The sequence below is a fragment of the Phasianus colchicus genome, chromosome 3, assembly GCF_987193195.1.
Source record: "Phasianus colchicus chromosome 3, bPhaCol1.hap1.1, whole genome shotgun sequence".
In the NCBI taxonomy this organism is placed as follows: domain Eukaryota; kingdom Metazoa; phylum Chordata; class Aves; order Galliformes; family Phasianidae; genus Phasianus; species Phasianus colchicus.
The window spans coordinates 53,902,148-53,924,309 of NC_143438.1; the positions used below are offsets into that span (position 1 = coordinate 53,902,148).

The window sequence follows — 22,162 nt, forward strand, 5'->3', positions numbered from 1 at the left end:
AAAAAATCCGGACTGGGGAATATTTTGATCGTATTCTGTGGAACTGCCTTTAAGAGAACCTATTTAGGTAACTGGATTAAAAAGAGCAGTGTCTTACAGTTAGTACGGTTCATGCCTGTTGCCATTTCAGAATTAAAATTAGTGATAATGACACACTGAAACAGAGTTACATACAGGTTTTAGTTACCAAGAACATTCTCATGAGTGTCTTACTCCCCCTGCCTGGTTGGTTTTTTGTTGTTGTTGTTTGGTTTTGGTTTTTTTTTGGCAATGCATGTAAACCACTTCTGAAATCCATAGGTGCAGTTAAACTGTAAAATCCAGAGCAGATCCAGCAGTGACTTTTCAGATTCAGCGCTGCTTAGCTGGCAGGTGGTCTACATAAAGGAAGGTAAACCAGCCACTGTTCTTAGATTCGGGACTCTCACTGGCCCCCAAATACTAAATCGTCTTCACCCAATTGCTGTTCCCACTTATCTGGACCACCCTTTCAGATTCATACAAATACAAGTTGTCTTGTTTTCGTGTTATCTTTTCAGCATCAGTGGCTGTACCCAGCCTTGGTTGTCCTCTGGGAAGACAGCCACGATTATATTGGGCCTCCAGAAATGACACAAGGAGTCTCAACTTCTTTCTTTATCTGTATTGGACACAGGATTTTTTATTCTTCTTCTAAACTTAGAGTTTAGCTTTTTGCATCAAGTTTATAATTTTCTTAAACTTTAATAGGATATTTTCAACAAACAGAAAAAATGTAAACAAAAATACACTTTTGTGTGAGTTGTGTAACTTAGAATCTTTCACATGCAAGTGGCCTTTTTATAGCTTTCCCCAGTTTTGCTTCTGTTTAAAAAGATGTTGTGTATTGAAATATACAAGAGAAAAGAGGGGAAGAGAAAAATGCATGTTACATTTCTGCTTTACGGACATAGTGGATAATTATTGTTTGGTATGTTGGATAATTGCTTTGTCAAAACAAAGCCTTGAAAATTAATGAATAGTTACTGCATTACAGTTCTGAAAAAAATATTTCTAGGAAAAATAGCTGAGAATTTTTCAAGTAAATTATTTTTGTCAGCTCATTTTGTAAAAATAAAATGAAATTAAAGTTAGGAAAAGCTTGTACAACCAGTTTAAAAATTGTGAAATTGATGAAATGCTATATTTTGAAACAATGCCATTTTCCTACTCTGAAGCCACTTGTTTAGAAATGCCATTTCAGTTACGTTTTTTTAACTTTTCTATTATTAATAGGTAAAGCAAAGTGCTTAGATTAATCCAAGTGGGATTCACTTACTGTGTTTTCAAGTATCTTTTTTCTGTTGGTATTTTCACACTTGATGCAGTGGTAGAAGTTTTGCAACATGTTTGAAAAACGGGTCGTCATAAAGCATATACATTAATATGGACATTTTTAAAGTATTTTTTGAGGTTTTTTTTTTTTTTTAAGAGTATCTCTGCTTTTTAAATGTGAGCTCTTTTTATGCTCAGTCTGGAATTATACAATGGTGTATGATTCAAAATTTGCTGTGTCTGAAAATACTTGGCAGTGGAGATCACACTGTGAAGGAAGTGTTCCATGGCAAGAGAAAGTGCAAAAAATGTGGCCTATATTTGTGTAAAATATCATCATTTTTGTATGCTCATGGTTTTATTACATGACCAGTAGGAAAGAACACTCCTGAAACGGTGTACAAATTCCTGTCTGATGATTTCTTGAATGCATTGTTGTGGTACAGAAAGCAAGTCAGGCTGAAGAAGTAACCCAGCAGCTTGGTTTGAGATTCATCAATGACAAGAGACCCTACTTACTGCAGAGTCTGAGAGGGAAAAGTTTAACCTCTGAAATACTGACAGAAGTCTGAAAATACAAATACTATCCCTATTGCCTGTTGTTAAGAAGGATGAGCAGCAACAAGTGATCTTTAAACGTTTCATCCCCATACACCGAAACTTTGGCTTGATCTGGTTTTGTACAACAGTAATACCTTTATGTTCCAGTGGTATTGTCTGAGGCTCTACAGGCAGGTAGAAGTCATATTCCTTGTTAGAACACTTGCTTCATGCAATACAGTGAAGTCTGATTTGCAGAAGGAATGTGTGACAGGAAAAAGAGGATGAGACAACATATGTGTCTATATGAAGTGCTATCAACAGGAAACCACATTTTTAAAAGAAAAGGTATCTTGTTATCTTGACTGTGATGTTGCATCTCATGCTGACCTGAGATGGGTGACATCTAAGGAAAATCCAAATGCAAGGGAAGCAGTGCTTCTGTGGCTGTTACTCTCCCTTTATGTCTGTGAACCGAATCAGAGGCTGTAACCAGCACAGTGGTTGGAGAACAATGTGCTATTGTTGATGTTCTTATGGATAAGATGCAAAACCAGAATCTTAGCCACAGAATATTAAACCACCTCTTTTGACCTGAATAGATAGGTTTACTAAGGGCCCTAATCAAGTCTTAATTTATACGATTATCTTTTGTCTCTCTAAACTCTTCCTGTAGTTTTTGATTAGATTTGGCCATCTTTTTTTCTCTTTCCTGGAGTACATTTAGTGAGAACAAGCTGTGCTCAACTGATATTTGAACAGACTCGTACATTCAGGACTACATTTTTTTTTTCTCAGACAGAAGGGAGAGTCAGAATCATGTATACCATGCACATTGTTTCTCATTATTTCACTGAAGTTATGTTAAATCCAGTGTAATGACTGATTATGTCATTACAATAAAATAGTGTTCCATGTGAGAAAAAAAAGTACAGACTGCCATCAGTGCAGGATAAATGTGATTGAGTTACAGTAATAGATTTTCTTTTTTTTAGGTCACTTCATACAAACACACAAAATATTTGAACTCTTCATTCATGTTGCATGTGAAGGTACAAAAGTGATGAAAGAAACGAGAGATTCTCTATTTCTGTCTCGAGATGCCCAATCAAAACTAGCATATGGGACTTAAGATTCAATTCATGTTTTGTGCTATGCTGCAAGTTTAGATCCTGCTCAAAGTGATTCTTTAAAATCATAGGAAATTGGAAATGTGGTGTTAATAAAATTATGTCAGTGTTTGATCCTTGATTGGTGTTCAATTCAGGTAGCTTTTAGGAGAGAAACATGGAATTTGCATAGATGATTGAATGTAATCTAGGTGGAGGGTTGTTACTGGTGCTGCCCTGGTTTTCTCCACCATCTACACAGCAAGAAGCTCATTGAAATCATTGGAAAAATAGTAACTTGGGTGACCTTTGAATAATGGCCCAAACACGTTGCTTATTTAAAAGTAATTTATAGAGCTTTACTCGACCTGCAACGGAAAAGGAGATTTCTCGTTTTGAAAAGCTCTAATGGAAGCTGGAAGGCTAACAAATTTAATTTCTATTTCCAAATTAGAAAACTGTTGACGTTTGCATTTCTCTACCAGCAGTGCCTGTTGTGTCCTTGATTTTGGATCAAAAAGTTTCAAACATATCTGTGGAAAACGCTTCATCAAGTTATCCTTGCAGGGCATCTGTGGGATTATAGTGGTGTTGCTTCAGACTATTTTATTCTCCTCATGTCTTACTGCCAGAGAAATGGAGATCAGTGAGGTATAAGAAGAAAAGGGGGAAAGAGGTAGTATCAGAGATTTCCTCCTGCTCTTTTTTCTTCACCTTCTCCGTTTCCTCCTGCTGTTGCTTCACCTCCTAATGATCTCCCATTTATTTGCCTCTTGTCCATGTTCCTCTTGGCTGGTGCATTCCCTCCTTAAATATGCCATGGTGGGTGCCAGTCAATGTAGAGTCAAGGAGAGTCCTCTTTCATATGTGGATTACAACTACATGCTAGATGATTTAGATGTACTGCTTGTTTCTCCTGTTCACAGGAGATTCTCTAACAAGCAGAGAGTGCTGTGTTCTTCTGTGGTTTCCTCAGAGACAAGTTTCATCAACATATATTTCTTCTCTGCAGTCCTGCTGCTACAAACTGCTCTGCTCAGGGCTGCAGCATCTTGGCCTGAGTTGTCTCCATCGTAGTGTGGTAGTCCTGCCTCAGCTTGGGGAGAATTTTCATGGGCTAAAGTCATGATCATCAGAGAGCAACTTTGCTTTCCCCAAGCAAATGCAGCTGTGGGAGGAAGGGGTTGAAACACAGGCTGCGCTTGGAGCAATATGGAGTGTTCAGTGGCAACCCCGGCCTCCCAGCGCTGGCATCTCCACTCTTGGCTGGAGGCTGCGATGGGCTGTGTGCTGAACTTGGGGGAATAGGCCCCAGGGTGCTCCTTGGGGCTTGGTTGAGCTCAGTTTCTGGCTCTGGCCTGTTGCTGGCTGCCTCCGGAGTTCAGATTCTGTAATGGGAAATAGCTCTGGTTTGGCCTTTTCTGTCACTTTGGAGACCTGTTCTGTCACTTAGTTCCTGAGGGCTGAGTAAATTCAGCAGTTGTTACAAAAGTGTTTAAAAAAAAAAAAAAGAAGAAGAAGAAGAAATTGAGATCTCAAGGGAGGAAGAAAAAGAGAAAGCATAAAAACTAGAAAAGTTTTGCATGTAAAATATTTTAAAAATCTGAAAAAACAGACTTTTATTTTTTTACTTTCCGAGACCTGAATTTACCTTTTTGCACTGAATGACATCAGTTGCACAGAAACCACAGGGGATTAGACCCAGAGAGTGCAAGATGGGCAAAAATAAAATGGGAATATTTTCCTTCTTTTTCAGTTTTGCAAATCATGTATTTTTATGAATATAAATAGCTAAATCAACAGGCTTTTACTGACTGGAGATGTTAAGGATCCTTTCATTACTGACTTTCAGAACTATTTAAATTCTTAAGTGCTAAAAATTAGAATTCCCTTTGGAAAAGGTGGTAGCTTGCAGGGGACCCAGCTAGATTCCCAGTTAGGAGTAGTTAATACGTAGAGTGTGGAGATTCCAACAAAACAAGATAATCACTTTCATCTGCTTTCCTAATTAGTCACCCTTAATATTGAAAGTTGAGGATATGATGTATTTGCACAGTGAGTAAATATTCTGAGGAAAACAAACAAACAAACAACAACAAAAAAGCTTTGTTACTTCATTTGTAGGCAATTACTCTGACTCCCCCTTTTTTTTTCTTTCCACTCACGAGGAGAACCTGAGAACCCCCCCGCCCTGTTTAGCAGCTGATCTCTGCATACAGCACACAGTTTGCTCAGGCTGCAAGGACAAACACGTCCTGATTTATTGATTTATTAATTGGTTTTCCTTGTTCTTGCCAGAAAAGCAAGAGTTAAATGAGATGAACAGAACGCTCTGTTTGGAACTTCAGTTTTCCAAAATAAAATATGTAAGTGAGGGAAAGGTTTCATTCAGTTTTGGCGTTGCTTTGTTAAGTCAGTTTAAGCCAAGAAAGATTGTTATTCCACGCTGTTTGCTGATAGTAGAAAGCTTACGTATTGAATTGATTTTTTTTTTCTCTCAAAGGAAGAGAAAATCAGTATGAATTTAAGGGACAAACTTCTTACTTGCCTTTCAGAAGAGATTGTTCTGTTAACAACTCATCAAGAAAAAGAAAAAGATAAACAGGATTAACTGTTTACTTAAAGTGAGTAGAAGTCTGGTTGTTTTTCAGAAGAAGAACACAATGTACTGTTGTATCTGGTTTCCAGAGTGGTGTTTATCATAATTCCTTGTGCAGTGGTTGGTAGAGTGCTGGGAAGGCACTCCGCCCACTCGCAGCTTGCCTGCTTTCCCTCTCCCATTGAGGCCTCCGTCCAGGACTGTGTGATGGAGCAAGCTGTCCTATGTGATCTTTCCTGCCTGACATGAGCTGACATTGACCTAGAATAAAATAGCAGGGGCCAGTTCCTAGAATTCTCAGTGGACTGCTGAGAACTGCTACCATAACTCTTGTAAACATGCTACACACAAACATGTTCCCTCTCCCTCTTTTAAAAACACACCTAGGAAATGCAGACAGGAAGCAAGAGGAAAGGAAAACAACATGAGAGCAAAACAGGAACAGCAGACCCCTCAAGGAACACTAGAAAGTTGCTTTTGTGACACAGCAGGTGCCCCAACAACATTTAATTTCTGCTTTTCTTCTTTGCATTTGTTCTTCTGCTTTTTTGGGTGAATATTATATTTTTGTGCTATTTCAGTGGGATGATGTGGCACTGAAACAGCAGAATATCTTACTGAATAAAGACAGAGCACTGAAAGAAATCCTGTAGCGTTATCATATTTCACTTACCTTTCACACACACTGTGGAAGCACATGCATAATGCTATGCTACCAAGAATGTATTTTGGGATGTTCTGTGCCTTCTGAGAGGGGCACTTCTCTTTTAAATTTTATTTTATTTATTTATTTATTTATTTATTTATTTATTATGCATTATTTTTCCTTATTTATTTTTTTTTACTAAAGTCTTCTAAGACACATTTATGTGGTTTATAAGTAAATCAGGTGAATCCCAATTTACTGCTGCTGCAATGTTCTTGCTTCATTCCAGATGCTGTAACTGTGTAAAGCACTCACTGTGGGTTTTGCAGCAGGAGTTTACAGTTCTCTAAAACCCCGTAGCTCAGAAATCATGGGCTGCTGCTGCAAGCTCACTACAGATCTGTACAGATATAGATAAATAGATAGCCTCCTCCCTCAGCTCAAGTGAGATCTACAACATAAACATTTTGGACCTATTCTTCTAGATACCATCTTATTATTCAGTTATAGTTATTCAGTCACCCTTTGAGGACAGAACTTTTATTCTGATTTTTACGTATAAGAAACTGAGGTGTGGAGGAAATGCGGTATGGCAAAGATTATGTGAAATGTTGCCAGGATCAGCATTTGAATGCTGATTTTCTTGGAAAGGAGGGTGCTGAGCACCTTGCAGGAGATCTTTTGGCATCACCTCACTGACTGTTGGAATTCTTGGATGCCAAAACTGTAATTACGTAGTCTTAAGATTAAAAAAAATAAACAAAGAACTCCTCCTCAGATTCATAGATAAGTACTGTAAATGGCTGGATGGTAATTACATGTAATATGGAACATGATTTTTGTGCTGGAGATCATCCATAACAGAGATTTGAAGTTTTCAGTGGAGCCTGTAAGTTTCTGAAATATGTGTTTTCCTCTCGATAAGTAAGTCATACAGGAAAATCTTTTTTTTACTCTAAGTTGATACTGAATTAGTGGTACTGGGGACACTGAGGAACCTGAGGAGTGCGTGTATCATGTCTTTTTTAAAGCTACTGCAATTTAGAGCATATGAGTCTGAAACAAGCTGGGACAATCTGATGTGCTTGCTTTTCTGTTACCACCCAAAATTTGTTTTTATTTGCGTAACGAACTCTATGGAATGCATTTTAGCAGGAGGACCATAAATTATGTGCAGTTTAGTGTTGTAAGGGAGAGATGTGGGGGGGGGGGATCTGGAGTGGGAAAGGCCTTACTGGTTTGCTGTGGCTGAACTGTTACACATTTTTTAGCCAGTACTGAGGCATCTATTTTTCTTCAGCTTCCTGTCTTCCAAACCAACTGTTTCTATATTATTTTTTATATTGTATAGTTACTTCAAATTAAAACTATTGATAAAGCAAAACTTTCATATTCATTTATGAATCTGACACAACTGAAGTTTTGATGTGATATTGAAAATATTTGTCAATTGCAGCTCTGTAACTGAAATTATAGCTTAGGCTTCATATTGCTTTTATGTGGATGGTGGGAATGCCGTTTTATCATTTTAAATGTTTTGTTTACTTTTAAAGTAAAATTTTGCTTGCAGATAAGACAGGTCAACGGTTTAAGGATTTGAAAGTGCATTTAGAGACAGTGTGTGATGGGAAGTTTAAGAAGTTCATTTGGTGCAGTAGGAAGACTTTGCAGGAGAACAAGGTTATGCTGAAAAATTGTCAGTTGTGAAGCCATGGTCATCATTGCACATATCAAAACCTGTCTGATTTTGTTTTACATCCGCTCGCAAGGATTTGTAAGTAGTTCTCACAAAGCAGTTGGTGTTCCAGATTTTGAGTCAGAAAGCTGCACTGTGGAGCTCCATTCAAAATGTGCATGTTCTGCATTAAAAAGGCAGGTGTGCTGTTATGCTTGGCTCACACAGGACTCTTCCTACGTGTGAAAGCAGTTTCCCACAAAAGTGGCTCACAATGGAAGGTATGTACTTCTTCACGTTGTAGAGAGAAAATAGTAGGTGGAAGAATGAACCCGAGTGAAGAAATGGAGAAAGCATGTGGAGATTCCTGAAGGACTTTGTGGAAGTTACATTTGATTTTACCAGTCTGTATTGAAGCAATTGACTATTCAAAGAAGTGAATAATAATAAGCAACTGTTACTTTCTACCCTCTCGTGCTGTTTTTCATTTTTTTACATTTTATTTTTAACATACATATAAAAATGGAATTAAAACCAAGGAAAATACAAAATGGTGGGTTTGGTATAGTTACTGTAGAGAGTTATTTGCAAAGGGTGGTATGTAAATATTCTGTTACACTCGTGTTGAGAACCATCTGCAAAGAAAAGATTCCTTTCCTGAGACTGAGGAGGCCTCTGCTACATATTTTCTGTTTTAGATGCTGAGATAAGACTTGCTTATTTCCCTGGTTGTAATCCTGTCACATGTGGAGTTCCCACCAGTCCATTTTTAAAGATAGGCTATCTCTAGCTGGAGAACTTGCATGTCCAGTGGTAGCTGTGTTCTCTGTTCCCTATTTGCCAGATCCAACATTTTTGAACCCTCTTCTCTGTTTCCTTATTGGTGTTTCCATAAATGTCTAGTAAAAATTGGTCGTAAACCCTGCTTCTCAGTTATTTTAAACCTCCAATTTTCAGTTTGGTTACCTCAAGTGTTTCAAATCAGAGCACCGGCTTAGGTGCTGGAAATGTCTGTACTTGGATCAGAATTCTTTGAGCCCTTATAAATTGGAAATAGTGATGCTTATTTTTTCTTCTATATCTCTGTGACCTAAGTAGAGAAAGGCTATGTCATACATTTTTATAATCCTTACAGTTGGAAGGGACCTCTGGAGGCCATCTAGTCCAACTCCATTCAATCCACACTTACTGCTGCTCCTTGGAGCTTCTGTTTAGTGACAGCGAATGGCATGGATTTTGGAACAGAGTACTTTGAATCTTCAGAGGATGAGGAAAGCTATGTTAGGTTCATACCTTTTGAAAGGGAACATGTAGCAGTTTTGGATCAGATCCAGTGAATATGGGGCTTTTAATGGGGAAATCCCTTTGTTGATATGGAGGATGAGGGAAATAGATAGCTATCCTCTGTTTTAGACAAGTGAACTGAGCTTTGATTTTTCTGAGGTAATACAGGTGTTCAAGGTCTGTGTAAGGTAGGAATACATCAAATCCCTGTAGGGTGGTGTCCTGCAGGTTACATTTGAATCTGAGCCATATTAGCAGGAGTTAACCAGCTCCACCTTGAGACTTGACCAGACAAGTTGCTGGATTGGAATTGTGTAGGTAGTGTTGTGCCTCTAGTGATTAAGAGAGAGGGGAGTTTTGTTTATGTGTGCTTTATGCCTCTACAAGGACCGCACCTCAGAGGTAAGTCCTTCTGTCACACAAAGAAAAGAAGCAACAACTGTCTCTGGGGTGGTTAAGATAAAGACTGAGCAAATATCAGAGCTGATACAATGTAGTTCATTTTCAGACATTTCACTGATTCTTTCCTTTCTTTACATCAGAACAATAAGTCCCTTCTAATCACTGCATTTGTCTTTGCATTTGTCTACTGGTCATGCTCCTGCAGCTGGACTTCATAGCTTAGCCATGCACAGAAGAAAGCTTGTATGGTCCATATGGCTGTCTTCCTGTCCTAGGGCAAAACAGTTACTTGTTAGTTCAAATCTGTTTATGATAAATGTCTGCTGTTTGTTTTCACAGGACTCTATAAATGCGCCTTAGTAAATGCAATCCCTGTACTGCCAGTCAGTTTTGGCCTTCTTGCTTGTGTCATCTCTTCAGATTATCTTTTTTCTTATTCTTTTCTACTAACGACTGAGGAGGCTGGAAGGCACGAAAGCTTAAGAAGATTTTTGGTCATTCTGACCTCTCCAGAAAGTTACCTGCCTGATACAAGGCAGCAATGTGCACAGATATGATTTTTTGCGTGTATAAAAGTATCGGGAAACAAACAAACAAAAAAAAAAACCCAACCCAAAACAAAAACTTGCTCTCTGTACCCAGAAAGAGTGACTAACTAAGGAGAACGGCATGATGGTGTAATCCTGTAATCCTCTCCACATTTCAACTGGGAGCCATTTTGTCCTAAATATTAGCACCGTCATAAAAATAACGCAGAGTAATCAGTCTTGTCTTCCCCCAGCCCCTAATCTTTGCTCCAGGGTATTAGCAAATGAACAAAATTTTCCCAAGCTTTTGCATGAGACTTATTGTGCCATTACTTTAAAAAAATAAGGCTAATTTCTGCCTCACTTTCTTATCGTTCTCTATCTTCACCCCCTTTGTTATAACTAGTGAGTCATATTTCACCCTTTCCTCAGTCTGCATTCACTCCTCTACTGCTTTTTCTGCCATCCTTCACTCCTGGAATTAATTATCTGCTTCTTTGCATGAAAAAATTATGTTTCCAGTGCCATATTTTAAACTCACATCTTACATAGGGTTTCATCCTATTGTCTCAGAAATGAAGATGGCCTTAATTTCCTAACTGTGTGAGTACCTCTGATAAAAAATGGCAATATTCTCCCTTTTTCTAACAATTCAGTAACACGTTTGCCATTGGTAAAGGTATGTTCTTACTGATTAACTGATTCAGTACAAATGCTGCATTTTATGGAAAAAGAATTTTTAATAGCTATGCACAAAATATAAGTGCTTAATTCCTGAGGTCAAGTATTCAGTTTGAATTTGCGTCTTGTCTTGTAAGTCAGACATAGGTTTTCATCCTGGCAGTGAGCTTCAAAGGGAGCAAAAATCATGGGACAAATTGTTCCATAATCATAGTTAGACTTGCTGCTAAAACTTAATTTGCAAGAACTGCAATATGGGAGCAACAGTGTGACTTCAGAAAATATTACAAATCCACTTTTCTAGAAATAATATGAGAACAACCTAAAAAAAAAAACAACAAACAATGCTGGTGAGGAAATAAAGCCGTATACCTTCCACCATTGTAGGCAGCTGGACTACATACCAGTAAGAACAGAACCATAAGAATGGAATCTGCTTCATAGAACATGAGAATGGTTCTCCAAATGCATCACTGAGTCTGTTGTAGGATTCAGATGATTTCAGCATAGCCTTAAGAAGAAAAATCAGTAGTTATTCATTTAAGTACCTGTAGCGTTATCTTGTTAATCACAATGAGATGCATCAAATGATGTTGAGAATATGTCAAGTTTTCGTCATTATTTCGTTTTATACCATTTTCTGAAGAGTTCTGAAGCACTGAACATTTCTTTGTGAAGTTCCACTTGCAGAGTTTGTCTGGGATGTTCCTCATCTTTTGGACTAAAAATCAGGGATCTCAAGATTATTTCAGAAATTCTGTCTTCCAGATGAGCGGATGTATTATTTCATTTTAAATTCATGCTGTAGAGAAATCATGTCTACCTTTGGATGCTGTTAAAGTGAGTGTAGTAGTATATTAAGTGTCTGCTCACATGTGTGATCCTAATACAACAAGTGTTTTGAGTCTAGGGCAAGAGGATCTGCTGCTTAGTTTTGTTATTTTTTTCATTACACCAATAATCATGAACATGTTCCTAGTATGAATGGGCACGTTAGTGATATGAGCATCAAGTTATGTACTTCTTCCTTCTATATATCAAGCTTGGTCATCTGATGACCATTCCCCCATCATATGACCTAGGATGTTGTGCTGCATACACTAGACAGCTGGAGTGGGAGCTTCAGCCCCCAGTGCTGCCTAGAGTGCATCCTCATGTAGAAGTAGTACTCCGTGCAACTTGGAGTTTAATTTCAGTGAGCTCATTGTCAGGGAGCTGATCAGAGGATGATTATAATGATTATTATTATACATTGTTACTGTTTGACTTCATTATTAGACTGCAGTATTTTTGTTGTTGTTGTTAGATCTGTCTCCTGCTCTAGCCATTAAAGTTGTCACCATGAAGGGCTGGAAATCTTCAGGCTGGAACCTGGGAAGTTGAGATTTCCATGTCTGAGAGCAACCACCTCTTTGCTTGGCTTAAAAGGATGAGGGAAATGCACTTTCAGTGGCTTGATATTTTCGGCACCAACTGAGTTAATCTTATTTGGGCAATTAATGTGTCCCAGAGGACTTAATGTGAGCATGGTGCCAGCTAGTCTGAGGCCTACTTGCGTTCAGTTATTTTTCACTAAAGACAAGAGAAATTCCAGTGATCAGTTAACAGACTGCTGAACTGACTGGATCTAAGACACTAGCTCAGTTGGCCCTTGCTTGCTCCAAGATATGAAGGCCTGATTTTTCACAATTAAGAGTCACTGAATGTTTTGCTAGTATAAACAAAACTGTTTGATTTTTTTTTTTTCTTTTCTGTTCTCTTCAGTCTGGTTTTCAGAAAAGTCTAGAGAGTATTAGCTTTGTTTTTCCAAACAAAACAACAGCAAAAGAAGTTTCGGTCCAATCAGTTAAAACTTGAACTGTAAGTGACTGCAAGGCCCTAACATGGCAAGCAACGTTGGTTGCTCTGCTTCTGTGCTGTCATAGCCATAGCATAACAGTCTTTGTTTTGTTGAGTTCGAGATGATTGTGTGATACCAATCCACAGGGATCTCACTGAGTGTTTTACAGAGAAAATGAAGCTAGGAATAAAGCTACTTAAGCAGTTTTGTGTTAGGCCAGTTACACACTTGTCTAAGCTGGGAGCATCACTCATGCCACAAATTGGGATATGTATTGTTCCAGCCCATGCTTCACAACAGCATGTTTTCTTTTTGTTTGTCATTGCTCAAGGTAGAGGCTGTGTTCCATGGCTGTGAAAGACATCCCAACGTTGCCAGACTATGGAGGAGTTGTACATAAGGTTGCTTTGCTTTGCCTAGTGAAGATTTTGTTTTGTGTAACCCTTACAGTTATAGATATAGAGAAAATATGGGGTCTTCGTTTGTGCTCAGTCCTACCACTCTGTCGTCCTCAAAACCAGCACTTGCATTTAAAAAATGAAAACCTGTAGCTTGTGCTTGAGCATCTACTAATCTCTAAAAGGCTTCAGAAAGTTGTATCCTCTGTAGAATATAGACAAAATTAGTTCATAATGAACAAGGAAACCATAATTAATGGTCTTTTGTGTGCCTAAATCTCTCTACTAAGAAAATGTAAAATTTCTTACATAGAAGTGTAGGAGCTCATTTCATTTGAAATAAGTTTTTTAGAGATGTAATGACTACTGTTGGATGTTTTGGGGATTTCTACAGCAAATTACGTAGTTTTCTCCGTAAGCGGTTGGGGTTGGCATGTTGTGAACAATGGTACTTCTCTGGAGAAGGTGGTTTTGGCATCAACTTTTGAAATGAACTGAATCTCAGAATCACAGAATGGTTGAGGTTGGAAAGGCTTTCTGGAGGTCTTCTGATCCTCTGCTGAAGCAGGTTGTCCTGGAATTCTGCTGCTTACTACACTCCTGAGTTTTATTTAGAAATAAAGAAAGACGTGTTCTACTCTCAAAGCTATTTCTTGTTGCTGTTTGAAAAGTTTCCATGTTTAACTTTTTTTTTCTGGCGGGCAATTAAGCCCACCTTGTAGACAGCACCCTCCTTTCTCCATGACTCAAGCTATTGTTGTGACTCATCTCAGGTGCACAACCTTGTGAAGTACGTTTTTGTCTGTCTAAATGTATGACATCCACTGGATTTTGCCTTATCTGCTATGATGGTAATATCTTCTTGAAATGCCAACAAGTTCCCAGCTCTGATTCCATAGATTACTTGAATCAAATTGTTTGTTTAGCAGGTTTTTTAATTGCCTCCTTAGAATAGTCCCTCTGGACTTCTTCCATACCCAATATCAAATTTACTCATGTTACTCATTATTACTCAAAATGTAATAAAATTGACATTTCATTGTCTTGAATCCTCAGAACTCTTTTGAAGTCAGAAAAAATGTTGTGCTTGCTTTACCAGTTTCAACATTTGTGATTATTACTTGTGAAATATGTTGCTTTGCTTATTTTGAAGTAGATATCTTTATATTTATATACATACATAAGTTTGCATCATTGCTTTGTCTGCACTGAAAAATTCACCTCAAGGTAGGCAAAAATGTGACTTTCTTTATAGATGCACAAAGCATGTATTGTTTAGCAATTAGTTTCTCTCATCCTGAATGGAAGGACCTTGTTGTAAATTTCACTTCTCTCTTTTACCTTGTTACCTCCTGCAGATATATATGGGAAAACCTTTGATGATTTTGGTTTCGTTTACTGGTACTAGTACTAGTATTCATTATTTGGTAGGATTTCTTCAGATGTTTTAGAGGATAAGTTTGTTTATTTTGTTATGAACAAGAATAAATGACTAACAGGAGTGTTTTACAGGTTATGCCTCCTTGTCCAGGATGCCTATGGCATGTTCAGTGAAGTACAGCTACAGTGTCTGGAATCTGCAAAAGACCTTGAGCAGTACTGCAAGAGATGGGAAGGAAAATTCTGCTGTTTAGCTGGAATGAAAATTTTGCAAAGAACAACAAGAGGAAGGTGAGAACAGTTTGAGAAGAATGTGTTGAGTGCTGTGGCAGGCAGTGGTGATCTTCCATTTAATTATTTGTGTGGTCAGTATTCTTTGGAACAACTGAATCAGGTTCTGTTCAATTAAATATCCTCATTGCCATTTTTAGGGCATCAAGTAGGCATCAGCTGGATCCAATTGCACTTGAGCCAATCATACTCCCAAATCAGCTTAAATAAGCAGACACACAAAAGCACACTTAGCAGAGAACAGAATTTAGAAGAATTACCTTATGCAGTGGTTCATAAAGTATGAATTTTCTTCCTCTTCAGTAGATTCGAAGACTTAAAAATGTTAGTTCATCTCTCTTCTTCACAAAGCTGTTTATTACAATATGGGTTTTTTTTCTGTTTTTCTGTTCTTTTTAGTCTGAGTTGAAGTTTCAAGAAAAGATTTTTCCTTGGTATTTGGGAGCTTAATTCAGTAAGGCCTATACATTTTTGAAAGCACAGTTAAGTGTGTCTAAAAAACAAACAAACAAACAAAAAAACAAAGCAAACAAACCAAACACTGAAAAACCCTCTCAAATGATAAAACCATTCTTATTTTGGAATAAGAGCATCCACAGGCTTTCAGAAAAATCCCCACAACTAATTAATAAATTGACGTTATGGTACCTCCTTCATTTTCCTAATTCTTTGATTTCTTTTACTTTCTTAAAATAAAATGTATTAAATATGTTAGATGAAAAAACAACTCCACTTCAAGTAGATCTTACAGTGTTATCTTTCAGAGTTTCTTTCTATGGGAAGTGATATAGTATCCTCATGGGGAGCTATATAAATATTACAAGATTGGTTTAATTCTCAACATGATTTATTCTGGTAAAAGCATCCTATCTCGATAAGCCTTCACTATTAGAATGGCTATAATATTTCATCTGACACTTTTTTCCTGTTGAAAAAATGCTGTTTCATCAAAACCAGAAAGTTTCACAGAAACTTTATCTATTTTGGAGACAATTTTACTGGGAAGATTTTTTCAGGTCCAGAGGGAGTGAATACTCTCTCTCTTTTTCATTTTATGAAAACTTTCAGAAAGTCTCATTTTTTGTTTCGTATTGGAACAAAAACAAATTTCAAAGCCTTGAAATGTTTAGCAAAATGGAATTGTTGTTTTCCAGCCAGCCCTATTCAGTATGCTTTTCTTTTTATGTGCTTGCAGTGTTAATTTTCAGATCCTTTGGATTTCAAGCCTACTTGCATTTTTATGGATCTTTAATAACAAACACGTCTTCTTATTTAATTATTTTGTTGGCTTTTTTTTATTTTTTTTTTCAAGTTACATTTTTTCCAAACAAATTAAATAATGGCTTTGGAATTCTGGATACAAATGAAGTTTTACAACTGGCTGCTGGTGTTTCCAGTACTCAGCCTAGCTAATAAGAGACAGACTTTTTCTAATGTAAATTCTCTTTCAAAGCAACAGTAACTTACTTCTGGCTATTCTGAGGATGATTAGAAAACACACTGCTGAAAATGCTGGTGGCTCAGCTGGAGCTGTGCTGGTGGTAACCCTGCTAGAAAACATGTGAAAATGGCCAGTGTAGCTTCAGGGACAGTGTGGTGGTTAAACGTGATTTCAGTGTACAAGTTGGGTGGGTGGGAGGATTGTTGTTCTTGCTTTCTTGATTGTTTTAGCTTAAGTTCTGTTTTATAACTTGCTATTACTTTTAGGTGTCAGGACATGTTTTGTGTCAATCTAGGTGTGATGGAAACCACAGTAAAGTTTGTAAGTAAGGCCTAGATGAAATGAATATAAGGGAGCACTTATTCATGCAGAGTACAATTGGCTGTAGAGCACATTGCCACTGGATAAATGCATTTCAAGAGCCAGTGGTACATCTAAGCACATGATGGGATATGCCTGTAAAGTTCCCAACCTTGGCTTGTAGAGCATGAGTGAAGAACAACTCTGTGGTCTGCCCTGCAAGAAAGACATTTGTTTTTTTTTTCCCCCTTCCAGAACACCAATTATTGTTTGGAAGGAGATGGCTCTTAAACTGTTTGTTTCCTGGAATTTGACGGTGACTTTTAAAATAGATAAAAGGGAATAAAATGTAGGAAATATGAGGGAAAATACAAGTCTTCTTTTTTTCTGCTTTTGTAGCACATGATCTGGAGAAAACCAAGATGGCTAATAAGATCCCACATGTGCCTGTTGTTGTCCCACAGTCACATGTACTGTAATCTTTCTTACGGAGACAGGGAGCTTCCTCAGTCATTCTGTTAGACAGAAGACATTTTCATTTATCAGATACTAGAAGTTCTCAAAGTTTTTTATCAATAGAATACTGTTACTGTTGAAATATGTTTCAGGCCATCATTCATCCTCGTCATCTAGTATTTAATTTAAAGTACTATTTAACATAATTCCAGTAAATCCGATTTTAAAATCACTATTGTGAACTGAATTTGCATTTCAGTGACAAAAAATCTATAATAAAGGATATTTTGCACCTGGGCAATAACCTGGCTGTAAACCTGACTTGATTTTTGAAATGGACCTGTACTGTGAGGTGGACCGGAGGAACCAAACCCTTTTCTCCTCCCAATAGGAAAACCTTTGTGTTCCAAAACAAAAGTGGGATAAGAACTCATACAGCCAAATGTTTATTGATCTGCCACTGGTGATTTTTGAGCCTTTCTATCTCTTGTCCTCTTACTGACTCATATGTCAACCTTATAAATTTAGCCCCTTGAGAAAGAGGTGAGATTTCTATGGTGTACTGCTAGAGATGGAAATACTGTCTAAAATTGCATGCATGTCAACTAATATATAACCTTCCTATTTTGACCATTTGTTTCAGCATGTCCAGTATAACCAGTAACTAAATGGATGCAATTAGATACAGGGGCTGAGCACTCACTAAAATGTCTCAGGAATAAATAAACTATAAATTGGCATAGTCTGCTGCTTCCTACTATAAACTGATTTCAATGAACTAGGATGAACTTTGTAGTTATATATTTGTTTTACCAGCAAAAAAAATATTACCCTTATGTTATTAGCCCTGACCAGAGTTCCACATGGAATATTTTGTGTTTTGATAATCTGTGAACTTTCACCTGATTTGCCAAGCACTGCCTTGTTTTACTACTGAGTATAGCTGACATACTATATTTTTCTCCTAATGCTTTTTGCAAGTTTGAAAGATGAAGAGTTTATATCCAGCAGGACAGAAAAAATTACACCAATTCAAAAATGAAAGAGGGAAGATGCTTTACTGTAATATATAATTAATGCAGGGTGTCACTGCCAATTTTGTTGCTAGATAAAAAAATGTTGAAAAAGTTAAAAAAAAAAAAGAAAGAAAGAAAAAAAAAAGTGAGAATGTTGCATGGATATTGCTAAAATCTACATATACAAGGACTGCTTTGAAAGTAATGCCTCCTACTGTTTTATTATAACAGACCATGATGTCAGAGATGGACGTTGGTGGTGTGGCAGTAGAAGTTCAACCTTCCCACCAGTATTCCATTACATTTTGTTGCCATGTGGCAATGGCAGAATAGGGGCAGTCTGATGTAATGATGTTTGATGTGGGAGGGCGTATGAAGCAGAGGTGTGGAACTGAATTCCTCCGTGAGGGAAAAATGGCACCCACTGACATTCATTGAAGCTTGCTGAATGTTTATGGGGACCAAACAGTGGAAATGAGCACAATGAGTGGTGGATGGTGCATTTCAGCAGTGGCAGCAGCGACAATGTGTCACTTCCGCTGATGCAGATTTTTTGAGCGCAGCATGCAATAGGTTGGTTGGGCCTTTGGGCAACCTGATCTAATGGGAGGTGCCCCTGCCCGTGTTTGGAGGTTGGAGCTAGGTGACCTTTAAGGTATCTTCCACACCAAACCACTCTATAACTCTATGATTAATCCTAATCTGTGGTACTGGTCACCGTTTTCTTTTTTTTGCCCTCTTTTTTCTTCTTTTTTATTTCAGTCTCATAATTCTCTTCCTCTGCTCTTTTTTTTTTTTTTTCCCTCTACTGGCTGGGTAGGTGGGGGGAGAGTAGTGGAGAGTAGTGTCTATTGTGCACCTTGACTTCAGCAAGGTGTTTGGCACCATCTCCCACAACATACTTAAGTTATGAAACTTAGAAAGTGTGGGATAGATGAGAGAGCAGTGAGATAGATTGAGAACTGGCTGGCTGGCAGAGCTCAGAGGGTTGTCATCGGCAGTGCAGTGTTGATTGGAGGCATGTAACTAGCTGTGTTCCCCAGGGGTTGGTACCGGGTCAGGTCTTGTTCAACATCTTCATCAACAGCCTGGATGAAGATATAGAGTTCACCCTTAGCAAGTTTGTTGATGATACAAAGCTGGGAGGAGTGGCTGGCATGCCTGAAGGCTGTGCTACCTTTCAGTGAGAACTGGACACACTGGAGAGTTGGGCAGGGAGGAACCTGGTTAGGTTTAACAAAAGCAAGTCTTGCACCTGGAGAGGAATAACTGCATGCATCAGTACAGGTTAGGGATGACCTGCTGGAAAGAACCTCTGCGGAGAAGGACCTGGATGTTCTCGTAGACAACAGATTGGCCATGAGCCAGCCTTGTGACAAAGAGGACCAATGGTATCCGGGTGTGCAGTAACAAGAGCATAGCCAGCAGATCAAGGGAGGTGATCCTCCCTCTTATACTCAGCCCTGATGAGACCACAGTTGGACTACTGTGCCCAGTTCTGGGCTCCCCAGTCCAAAAAAGACAGGGATCTCCTAGAAAGAATCCAGTAGATGATTAAGGATGATTAAGGGCCTGGAGCATCTCCTGTATGAGGAAAGGCTGAGTAACCTGGGTCTGTTCAGCCTGAGGAAAAGAAAACAGAGGGGAGATCTAATTAATGTTTATAAATATCTTAAGAGAGATGAGTGGCAAATGGATGAAGCCAAGTTCTTTTTGGTGGTGCATAATGATAGAACAAGGAGTAATGGCATAGAATTTGAACATAGGAAGTTCCATACAAACATGCAGAAGTTGTTCTTTACAGTAAGGATGGCAGAGCACTGGAACAGGTTGCCCAGAGAGTTTGTGGAGTCTCCTTCTATGGAGATATTCAAGACTCATCTGGATGCCTAACTTTGTGGCCTATTGTAGGGAACCTGCTTTAGGGAGGCTGGACTCGATGATCTTTTGAGGTCTCTTCCAACCCCTGTGATTCTGTGACTGTATACATTCTTTTCTATTTTGCTTTACATTTAGAAGTGTAGGACCACTGCTAACTGTTACAAAACAAAGCGTTTCAACTGGTAGACGTTTGACAGGAAATGTAATAGTAAGACTTCTCCACATAGCAAGTAAGTCATAACTTCCTTCCTTTGGTTTTCCCGCTTCCAAAAAGACTGCCATCTGAAAGAGCCACCCACATCTCTGAGGTTTTGAGGTCCTGAAACACTTCAGTAATTGCTGTGGTTAAAAGTTGAGTTCCACTTAGAGCATAATTTAAGTAATTACATTAAAGTTTTTAATGTATATGTATTATTATTTTAATGACTGTTTATGCATGAGAAAATCAGAGTTTTTTTCCGTGGTTTTGTGCTCTTTAACAAGCAGTGACTGCTAATTGCATATTCAGTACTTCTGTCACAAGTCTGTTCAGTAACCAGCACTGCAGGGTGAAACAGGCATACTCATAGTGTATGAGAAGTTTTATATCAGAATTTTAGTGTTTTAATATAGCATGGATGATTTCTAGTGTATTATAGAAGGTAGTTATTAAAGCATGTTAATAATTTTGTCAACAAAACAATTTAATATATCTGTATTTTGACTGAGATGCTGGTTTAACAGGCTCTGTTTTTTACCTTATTTTTTTGTTGCTTGTTCTCAGATACAAGCCTGAGAAAACACAACGTTGCATAGGTTGTGTACTGTCAGATCTTAGTAGGTAAATTAGATGGAAAGGTAGCTTGCAGCATCAGCTTTATGTTTGGATTGCTTGTCTCTTGGTAGTTCAGGGTCATGCATCCTACGCAATTTGTAGTGAATTTCTTTCCAGCGTTGAGTAAAGTTTCCTAGAGGGCTGGGAATTGCTTTATTTTTGAGTTCTTAACATTGAGTCTGCAACAATAGTAATGCCAAAAGAAAACTGTTTGCATTCAGATTAAAATTGGAAGAGAAACAGAGGAGGAAACAGAAAAGTGCTAAGTCAAAGCTGTGAAAGATACTGGAGGAGAATCCTATCTTCTTCCTCTCCTCTACTCAGTCTTTCTTCTTTCCTAGTTAGAGGCATTGTTTTCCTCCTAGATCATCTTTGCTGTTTCTGATGTATTCTGTCATTTTCTTCTGAACCTGTGGGGTTGTTATTAAAATGGAAAAATCCACCAAACTGTAAGCTGCTTTGTGATAAAAAATCATAGCTGTGTATCTGTACTGTTTAAAAATTGAGTCAGGCACATCACACGCACAGCTTCTGGACCAGAACTGTAGATGAAACTTCATGCCTGTGAGAGAAACAAACAAAATCTGCCCAGTTTAGATGATAGTATTATTTGACACTGTAACTGCTTAGTATAACTTAAGAAACAGAAAACCAATGAAATACTGCTCTGAAAATTCCAAGTTTGAAGTTGTTTGATTTTTTCAGTATAACTTATAGTATGAAATGTCCACAGGATCGGGGATGTAACGAGACTGTAGATACAGCTTTGTCATTTACCACATCTCTAAATATAACTACAAGGACTTTTCTTTTTAATTTGTATGTTTTTTATCAAAAATCATAGGGCAAACATATGTTTGTGTGCACATATGAATGTATGCCATTTGACTTCACAGTGAAGGGCAGAACAAGCTAGGAAGGCTAATAGAAAGTGACTTCTGTTATCTACTGAGCTGTGAAACTAAGGAAGGTAGGTGAGCAAAAGAAAGCAACTTATTGTGTACTGGGCAGCACAGTCATCATCTATGGCAAGAATTATTGGATGGAAAAGTAAATGCTGTTTTGTTAGTATCAGTCACTCTCCAGAAAGCAGTGCAACTATCAGACAAGATGATTTGCTAATAGGTCAGGATTAATTCCTGTGTGCTACAAGCATATTTTGCATTTTCTTAGTCATGTGAAGTCTTTAAAATCTTCTTACTCTTTCTTTTTTTTTTAGAAGTCTATACTGTTGTCATAAAAATATTACATATATTTTTTGAAATAGTGACTAGTAATTACTCTCACGGATCTAAGTCGTTAAGTTTTTATTTTGCCTTCTGTAATGAGAAGGGCTCTTTGTGCACATCAGGGCTCACCAAGTTTCCTCACTGTAGCACAGAGCCAGCTGTTCATCTCTTGTCCCGATTCTACATCTGAAGAAGGATACATATATTGGATAAAATACACCCATTGTTCAAGTCAGATTGAAGTGGGATTTGAGTGTTGCATGGCCAATAAAGAGAATGAATTTTATTATTTCCACAAGGATAATGATTTTCTGCAGAGAAGGACACAATGTCTTGCCATTTCTCCACTGTGGTTGCCCC

At 37.9% G+C, this 22,162-nt stretch overlaps 1 protein-coding gene across 2 annotated transcripts in view; it reads left to right on the forward strand.

The window, feature by feature from the left end:
* Positions 1-22,162, forward strand: part of SPIDR (scaffold protein involved in DNA repair) — a 197,928-nt gene that overhangs the window by 156,170 nt on the left and 19,596 nt on the right. For both annotated transcript variants that reach the window (XR_016465161.1, XM_031612937.2), the window contains exon 11: positions 14,507-14,665. Coding sequence is in view for 1 of the 2 variants with exons in the window: in XM_031612937.2 (XP_031468797.2) it covers positions 14,507-14,665 (159 nt within the window). In the remaining variant the exon portion in view is untranslated. The remainder of the gene's footprint in view (positions 1-14,506; positions 14,666-22,162) is intronic.